Here is a 9,643-nt window from a genome sequence, read left to right as displayed (position 1 = left end):
GGTTCCTCACTCAGTCGCCCTAGGCTCCGGCCGTCTGGTCACTCAGCCGGAGTTTTTAACAACACCGCCGCAAGGCGACGTACTACTCCGATAATAATAATAAATAATAACATTAAAAACCACAGATAGATAACACATAAATAAATTAAAAATACGCTAATTAATCCATTTCCACATCTACGCATACACGGGCACTTGTGTCACACACACGCCAAGTAATTAAATAAAGAAAGAAACGTGTGTGTGTATGAAAAAATATATTCCAGAAGTCCCCAAGATTCAGGCTGTCTTAGTTTGGGGACTACTGTCGTATCGTACATTTTTTTGTTATATTAAATATGTCTAATAAATGAGATTATTCAGTTTCTCTTTTCCAGAATTCTCGGATACTACCGGAAGGATGCTACTCGTCCTTTGAATGGCTTTCGTGGGGACACAGATTCAACACTTAAAGGGTTACAAATGCAACAACAAACTGTTACAACAACGTGAGTTTGTTAATATTTTTTTTTCTGGCTTATTGTGTACAATTCATATTATTGTGAGCAATTATCAGTCTACTCTAATTTACAAAACTAGCCACGAGATCCAGTTATAAATTTGTAATTCTTGCTAGTCAAAAAACGTTGGCCGTTTAATATAATAAGAAATTACTTTACCTGTAAGAAATATAACACCTGGCGTATGCTCATTACATCCAATTTCCCCAAATGGCCTATAGTTGTTTGGTCCATGTCTATAATAAGGACAAATCTGCAATTATGGAAGTGCAATGTTAAAAATAATACTAATGCTATATATAGTGTTTTCACATACGTCGTCAATAACTATATAAAATATTGAATAATAACGAAATTACTTAAATTACTAACTGGCATGCCCTTGACGAACATCACCTAACAAGGTAAGACAATGAAAATACGCTTTAACTGAGGATACGATAAAAATAGATTAATTTATTCATAAATACGTACATCACTTATTTATTATACTATAAGGTAAATTTGATACATTATATTATTGTTCTCATACAAGATTGAATAGTTTATAAATACCTTCCTTAATTTTAATATTTATCAATCTTTAATATTTTAAATAAGATCATTAATAGCTAATTATTTAATTAAGATACTACTGAGATTATAAAACACCCTAAAAACTTGCGATTTAACAAAAATTTCACGACATAACTCAAATTCGGTTGAACTTATATTCATAATTTTAGTTGCATTGGACTTCTCCAAATTCGTCACGACGCAAACTGAATAACTGGTTTGAGTAATTTTGAAAGAAAAAGCGATCTTTCATGTTTTAAATAAATAAATTGACTTGGCAATCCTAATAAACAATCTAATTGAATATCATATGTATCACATGTATTTACACACCGAGATAACTATTAAATTTATCTAACATAAAAGATTATTGATGTGGTCTCAATCAACTGTTTTTAGGTATGCCGATTAAGTAGGATCTTAAGATCGAAGGGCCCTTAAGTAGGGACTGAATAAATAAATAAGCGACTTGGTTACTACATGAAACTTATAAATTTTACCAGTAGGACTGTTGCGAGACTTGGTGTCTTACAGGTTTTGTTTTTTATGGTATAAATTTAATTGATTGAAAACCCAAATTCAAAATTAAGAACCTCTTTCGTTCTTGGGGTGGCAATAAAAATAATAAGTAATTCCTCCTTACCCAGGCCATGTCCCTTCTTCATACTGCCACAAATCAAATATCATCATGAATAACTTAACGACATCGCTGAATATGAAATTTCTATGATCAGGGCTCAAGAGGCGTCCATATAAAGCTCTATAGCCATGAACCGTCGGAGTCGGGAGCGGTGATATCAACCTTGAAGAAAATCACAATTCATATTTTTTATGGTATAAGCGAGCGAGATACTTTATGCTATAAAGATTCGCCTTTTGCTAAGCGATCACACAGCCCATGAACATTCCTAGAGATAGCGCCTCTGCGAATGTTCTACCCCTTTTTAAGTGGAAAGGAATAAGGAAAATTGGAAAGAAGGATTAGACTGGGAGAGTTGGGGAACGGGCCTCCGATTCCCCCCATACACAAAGAAGAAAGTAGTATGCTACTATTTCACGCCGGATTTCTGTTGGAGTGTGTAACTTACTCGATGCGAGGTGGCCCAGTTCGTGTCAATGAGTGATCGACTCCCACACATGAGAACTACAGGTTATAATAAGGAATCTGAGGATGTGAAGGCGTTGGCAGGAAAAACTGTGTTATGGTTGGGAACGTCGGTTCAGAAACAACAGTAAGATTTGTCAACGTTTAATTGCTTGTCTCCGACAAAGGAAATATCTTTTATATGGAATTAATAAAGCCTATTATCATAGTATGATAAACCATCTTAGTAATTGGCTTATCGCATGCATATAATAACATCCCTATTAAGATCAATTAAATAATTCTTTTGAAATTCCAATCATCCCGTTTGAATTAACTGTACATTTAATTGTTATCTAACCGTATTTTTCTTCATTGAAGAAGTTTTTACCAGGTATTAGCCTTTAAATTTATACTAATAATGAAAAAAAGAAGAAACGCATTTACCTATTTTTTTTATTACCTCTGCAAAAGTTCATAGGTGGTGGTGATCGGATATCTATCATTAGGTGAAACACCAGCTCAGTCGCAGCTCTTACAAAAAAAAAATGCACTGTATATCGACTATATGTATGTACCACAGTTCCACAGATTAACACGTTTAAACAAGCAAATAGACTTTTTAGTTTAAAATTGTTAAGCCTAAGTAATTAGATGTTTTGCATTAGACATTGCCTACGCTTGATCTATTGTTTAAGACACGATTATAAATGGTGATGAATAGTTGAAACAATGGGCGTTTTACACGTGTTATATTTGGATTAAATAACTATCATGTTATATACAGTGTATCATCTGCCCAAAATTTTAAATATTATTTTATCGTATTAGGATACTGGTTTCTTGTCCCGGATCCAAGTGGGTTGGATTACCTCGGCATCAAAAATAAATGAAATAAAGCTCTCACTCAGTGAAGATGCAGCTTTGAAATATAGTTTTTGTGAAATCGATCCAGCAGTTTTTGTGTGATAACACTACATAGACATAAATATGAACAGAAACAAAAAACATACAATAACATTATATTTTTTACCAAAAAATTAAACCAAGTTGTCAAAACTTGACCAAATTTGGGAAAATTGGTTCACCAGGTTTCAAATAACAAACGAATCATAAAAATCGGTCCAGCCATTAAAAAGTTATGAAACAAACACAAAAATACAATTAAATTGGTAACCTCCTTTTTTGAAGTCAGATAAAACACAAATTCTTTTTATAATACAAGTTTAGAGTACAAGTATATACAGTTATATAATTTGCTGTATGCTTACACAGTGTCCAATGCCATTTGAAGCCGCTGATCCATCACACGATTTTGGAAGAAGCCATTAAACAGAGTACGTAACGTGAGATGCAGGTCGAACACCTGCTTTGTCACTTCCGCACTGCGCTCGCAGCAATGGAACGTCAGTAGAAGGTCGAGATCTGAAAGAAATAGACACTTTGAGGTACCTGAAATCGAGGTACTTATACAACAACCATTTATGTGATAACCAGCTGTCGACAGCCCTAGATATCTTTAACGCAGCTTTTGATTGAAGTGCTTTTGTTTTCAATTTGCTGGAAAGACTTACGGAGAATGACATATATTTTTATTTCTCATATTATTGGAGTGGAGGGCTTAACATTTATTTAATGTTGATAATATTAGTTACTTATTTCGTTTGAACGTTTGCGACAAATCGGTCCTTTATATATATATATATATATATATATATATATATATATATTTAATTCAAGACGTATATATATATATATATATACGTCTTTGATTTAAGCATATTCACATTACATGTGCGGTCTTATCGTAGTGATATACGCGATTTCTACCAGACAACCTGTGGGTAGGATTTTAAAATATACAAAAAAGGGTTGAATTTGGTGGCGCAGCAATTACAATTTATTTATATCATATTTAAACCATAATTTTAATCATATTATAAACACATACAATGTACCTAGATATTTACATAAAATTCTACAATGTTTGTGTCATAGTATCAATATTATATTGTGTACATTGACATCAATGTTTGCAATGACATGGCGACTAACCTCGGCGTCGGCAATGTAATACAAACACTAAGCCTTGAATCCATCAAATTGTACTGCAGTGTTAATATTATTCATAGTTTATTTATATCGATTTACTAGATTTCTGAGTGGATTATACGCTATACGAAAATCTACTAAACTGGAATGAAAACTAAGGAGCCATGAATATAAATACAAAATTGACTGAACTCAAACTGAAACATTTAGTTATTCAATTAGACTTCTTATACAAGCACTCGTGAATCGTCATAACATAGTTATTTTCCATTTTTAATTCTACATAGGTAATATGTATACATAATAATTATGCCATACAGTCCAAGATCCCAGAGCCTTACGGCACATTTGTCTTACACACATCTTATTTTCTAAAGCATGTAACTTTCGGTTCACAGTAGTCTCTTGTATATGAATGTTTGTGGAGCTTGCATATATTAGATATAGATATAATAGAGTTGTCCTGTGTACTAAAAATAACTTCATTTAATTCTTATTGGTTTTGACCAATATTTAAAAATTGTTGTGTATTACGTATTTTGTATGTTTATTGTTTACATTTGGCTTAGGTGGGCCGGACATAATACAAAATATAAAAGTTTTCTTATGACTACGCTGGGCTTGTTGCCATTGTTAATCTGGCATTGTTTTATTCATTATATTTTACAACGTTATTTTTTTTTTATGTCATAGCGGGCAACCGAGCTGGTGGTTCGCCTGATGGTAAGCGATCACCACCGCCCAAGAACATTCGCAGAGGCTCAGACCTATAAGAATGCGCTGCCCGCTTTTAAGGGATAAGGGATAAGGAAAGGATTGATGACTGGAAAGAGGGAATGGACTGGGAAGGGCTGGGAGAGGGAAATAGGCCTCCGGCTCCCCCACTCACCGCACGAAACACAATAGCAAGCTATTATTTCACGCCGGTTTTCTGTGGGGGTGTGGTACTTCCCCGGTGCGAGCTGGCCCAATTCGTGCCGAAGCATGCTCGACTCCCACAATAATTGCTTGCTTGCCCACTTGCTGTCCTAAGTTAATATATAACTTAGGACAGCAAGGATGATAAGGATAACTTATCAATACATCTCAGTTCTGGCTTAGAGGATATCCTTATCAGTAATTAAACATTATCTTTGTTGCTGTGACAGCAGCAGATGATATGTTACAAAATATGGAAATGAAAGTAATTACAAATACTTTCAGTAGATATTTAGAATGAAGTAACAAATCTACCCTAATATTATAAAGATTTATGTAACATAGGTAAAGCCGGGGCGAATAGCTAGTTAAAGATAGATATATACATGATTTGAATACAATAGTTATACTTCATTAATTATTTAAAAAATAAACCGAGTCTAAATCTTCTGATCTAATATCCAAAGCTGGAGACTTTCTTTGCTTGTTTAATTGATCGCTCTAATCTCAGAAACTAGTGGACCGATTACAAAAATTTACTCACACTTGGATATACATGATCTTTGAGTAATAAAGACTAGATTTAGTACCACGGACAGATTCAAGGCGGATCGTTATAAAGAAGTAAAAAAAACACAAAACTCATTGGATATTCCATTCCTTTCCGTCCATTCCATTTACAAAAGCATACTCTATCCAATTATAGTATTTAATTATCTATGAAGTATCGTTTTGAATACGTATGCAGTTATTACACGTATTTACTCGTTTGTAAGTCACAGGTCAACGAATTATGAACCCGAGGACGATCTAATCATTCCATTTATTTAAACGTTTGCTCAGAAGTTTATGTGAATATAATTTTTCAAGGATTCTTCCGCTGCTTTTAAATTATTAATTAAGAATATTTTATTATAAATACGTATTTTGAAGGCATTGTGGTTGTTTAAGTATGTTTTTTTATTAAAACAGTCTATTTACAATGGCAGCGTATTTAGCGGATATGTGAATTTAATTACAAGGCTCGCAATTTTATATAATAATAAACTTTTTCTTGTTTGATTCTCCCCAGTGATATAGATATTAACTTACATACTTTAAAGTAATATAAATTCAACTTGAAATATGTAATAATCGTTAAACATATATTTTAAATTCACTTAGTATTCATAATCTATGATGATAAATATAAATAAAAACAATTAATAAACAAATACATCAACAAGCAAATAAATAAAAAATGATTGTTTTATTTTTTGCTTATTCAATCATATTATGTCATTTCATATACTGCCATGTCTTCTTTCATTTGTTTTTTTTTTTTGTATTGATGCCAACCATACATGCCACGACATTAGTGTGCATCTTGATTCAAACAATATTTAATTTACTGTGTAATTTAACTTGACAACATTTTTTTAACGGGCAACAGAGCTGGTTGTTCGCCTGATGGAAAGGAATCACCAGCGCCATGAGCATTTACAGAGCTTGTAACACCAGTTAAATAATATATGAGCCGGTAAGGGAAGTTTCGTTTCCTCTTTTTGGCGTATGGAGTATATGGTATACATCTGTTTCGCTGATTAAATATGTAACTTGTTTTCTTTGCCTCCCAGAAAATTACATTTATTTTTGTTAGGCTCCACTTGGAATTCAACCAAGGAGGCCGTCATAAGCTTATGTTGTAATATGGTGAGTAAGAAAAATAGGTAATTAAAAAAACATATATATATTTACCAGTGACATATTCGTTGGGTAAATGCGGCTGTGTCTTCAACCACTCTCGTAGTTTCCTGATGTCCTCTGGAGATATATCTGGGTTCTTCTTGTATTCCTCTTCCATGGAGATCTGTTTCACTTTCGGCATTTTTCTGTGATGAAAAAAATTGATTTATAGTAAACTAGAATTACGCCTTTGTAGTAAAATGCAGTTCCCATTGGATCACCATCACCAGATCACCAGATATAATGATGGGAATGTGAAAGAAATATCAAAGAAACAGACAACATTCTATGACACGACAGTATCTATAAAATGACAAGGGATTGAAGAATTTGTATCGATTCCTTATATATACTTCTGGCTATTTATAAATTCAGGCTGTGTGCTTTAAATAAGTGGATACCTAGCCATTCTTATGTGTCGATAATGTAAAATTCAAAAGCCCTTTATGAAATAGCGTTAAGATAATTTATAAGTACAAGTGATCTTATTTTAGTACTGTATTAGAAAAAGACATAGCACACTTAAATACTGCTGTATCTTTAAATACTGATTTATGAAGTAACATTATTGGGTATTCTATGTATGTACAAAGATATATATTTTTTAAAGATCGGACGTGAACTCCCCCAGATAAGTCCAAAAACGGGGTTATTAAACTCATAACATTCACACAGGTACCTTTTTGTAGTAATAAAAATGACGTACGTATCTTAAGGAACTATAGTCCTTAATTTTATTTTCATTTTATTCGAAAGCCAAGCAACAATTATATCATGGATAAACGCACGTCTATGTATCCTAGCTATATTATTAATGCGAAAGTAACTCTTGATCTGACTGTTTGTTTGTTTCTTCTTCTTCACACTTAAACCACTAATTTAAAGTCTGGTACAAAGATAGTTTGACTCCGGAGTCCTTATCCTTGAGGATTCCTTTTAATCCCGGAAATCCCACTGGAATACCTTTTCCTTTGACTACTCGGGAGCCACAAACGTAAGTTAGTTTTTCATCAATCTATGCACATTATAAAAACTAAACGATACAGACATGGTTTAGAACAATCGGCTATTATCGGTGATTACCGAACCTACACCCTTCTAGCTCCACTCTACTCACTCCAACACCAGGTCATTTCAATATCAAAATCCATATAATACAAGTTGCCGCCCATGACGTCGCTCGAGCACTTTACGGTAACGATGGCCTACATACTTCCATCTCTCACTTCCAAAAGTTCTTTTCCAAACACCTTTTCATCCAACCAACTTTTTGCCCACCTCACTACTAAATATCATCAAAATTGATTCAGTTCAATCGTGAAAGAGGAACAGAGAGAATTAGATTCTTACCATGTCGAGGAGCAATGAGAAGAAAATAAGTTTCATCGAAGAAAATGAAAAAGCAGATGTTTTTTAACTTATTTAGAATAGCTTTAAAAAAAAAAAAAATTACATATAAATGAATTATTTCAAATACAATACTCGAAGAGGAAATATGAACGACACCAACTGAACTATGTTTAATATAATTGATCACTCTGTATACTGGTTATAGTGGGTTAATAGTTAACAATTAAACTAATTAAACTTAAACATCAGTTACATATAACTGTTATGCGGAAAATTGCGTTGAAGTACTTCTTTACTTGTACTGGCAGTTTAGCACTACTTTTAGTAGTTTGGAAGTCTGTTATAGGGTAGTTAATATAATGTAGTTTATTTTAATATATTCTTTTGCTGTTCGAATTTTAATTTTATCTCTATACAAGATTACTTATTATATTAATAAATAATTAAGAGTCATGCCGACCTATAGAAATTTTAACTTTTCAAAAGTTATATTTTGGTTAGAAAAACTATCATATAACTTCCCCACTGAACTCTTCAGTATAATAATACAATAAGTAAATAATATTTGGCAAATGGATGCTATGAGTAAATAATGCTTTATTTGGTTAGTATCTTGTACTGATATCGAAATAATGTCTAGATCTAGACTCACACGCCGATTTAAGCATACTTGTTGACATTTAGTAGCCCTACCGGTGACATATCATTTCTTGTTTTTATTCAATTGTCTATAATTAATATTACATAAGACAGTCAATTGTGAGTGTCAATTTTATTAATACATCAGTGCCATACAATTGTTCTTTGTTTTAACAGTAATTTTCCTTATTTCAGATATTAGATATTAGTACTGATACAATCCAGATCATCAAACTTATGACTAAAATATGATTTTAGGATTAAAATAAATTAATAAGGGAATTGTACAATAATATTTATTTTACAAAGACCTGGCTTCTTGCAAGCGGCTTCGATTGTGCACAAAGGAAAATACAGTCTCGGGTATAGTATTATGTTATCTGTGGGATTCCCGGGATAGAAACTATTATTACAAAAATTTTTGACACTTGGAGCAGTGTTATCTACATGCATGATTATTATTGCTAAGGCTATATTCTTTGTTACTCTTGGTTTACTCTAAGTTATGAGTTGGTTTGATCTCATAAATTCATGTTAACGCTTGTGTGTAAGTTGTGGTCACATATAACAGGTTGTGCATACGCCAACTTATATTTATAATGGATCTATAGCTTAAGTATACCTGAAACGACCTTTTGTGATCGCTAAAATAAATAAATAAATAAATACAAACGTCCTTTGGATAGCCAGCTGTTATCACACTAAATGTCATCTGAGTCGATTGAACAGTTTTGGCGTGTATCTAATAGTCCGGTCAAATTAGACCAAAAAATCAGTAAACCCACGACAAATTCAGGGGAAGCTGAAAATTCTTACAATT

The 9,643-nt window shown here is 32.7% G+C and overlaps 1 protein-coding gene across 2 annotated transcripts in view; it reads right to left on the bottom strand.

Moving 5' to 3' along the window:
- LOC119836288 (clavesin-2-like) overlaps window positions 1-9,643 on the bottom strand; it is a 17,173-nt gene that overhangs the window by 4,203 nt on the left and 3,327 nt on the right. The window contains exons 2-6 of one of the 2 annotated variants that reach the window (XM_038361580.1): window positions 8,473-8,474; window positions 6,847-6,980; window positions 3,411-3,564; window positions 1,699-1,857; window positions 660-753 (exon numbers count right to left, since the gene is read on the bottom strand). In XM_038361580.1, coding sequence (XP_038217508.1) covers window positions 660-753; window positions 1,699-1,857; window positions 3,411-3,564; window positions 6,847-6,976 — 537 coding nt within the window. In that variant the 5' untranslated portion in view covers window positions 6,977-6,980; window positions 8,473-8,474. The remainder of the gene's footprint in view (window positions 1-659; window positions 754-1,698; window positions 1,858-3,410; window positions 3,565-6,846; window positions 6,981-8,472; window positions 8,475-9,643) is intronic. The other variant, XM_038361581.1, reaches the window with a different exon arrangement.

Source organism: Zerene cesonia, chromosome 23 (assembly GCF_012273895.1).
Source record: "Zerene cesonia ecotype Mississippi chromosome 23, Zerene_cesonia_1.1, whole genome shotgun sequence".
Taxonomy (NCBI): domain Eukaryota; kingdom Metazoa; phylum Arthropoda; class Insecta; order Lepidoptera; family Pieridae; genus Zerene; species Zerene cesonia.
Note: the sequence above shows the minus strand (reverse complement) of the source record. Positions and strands in the feature narration are given on the sequence as shown.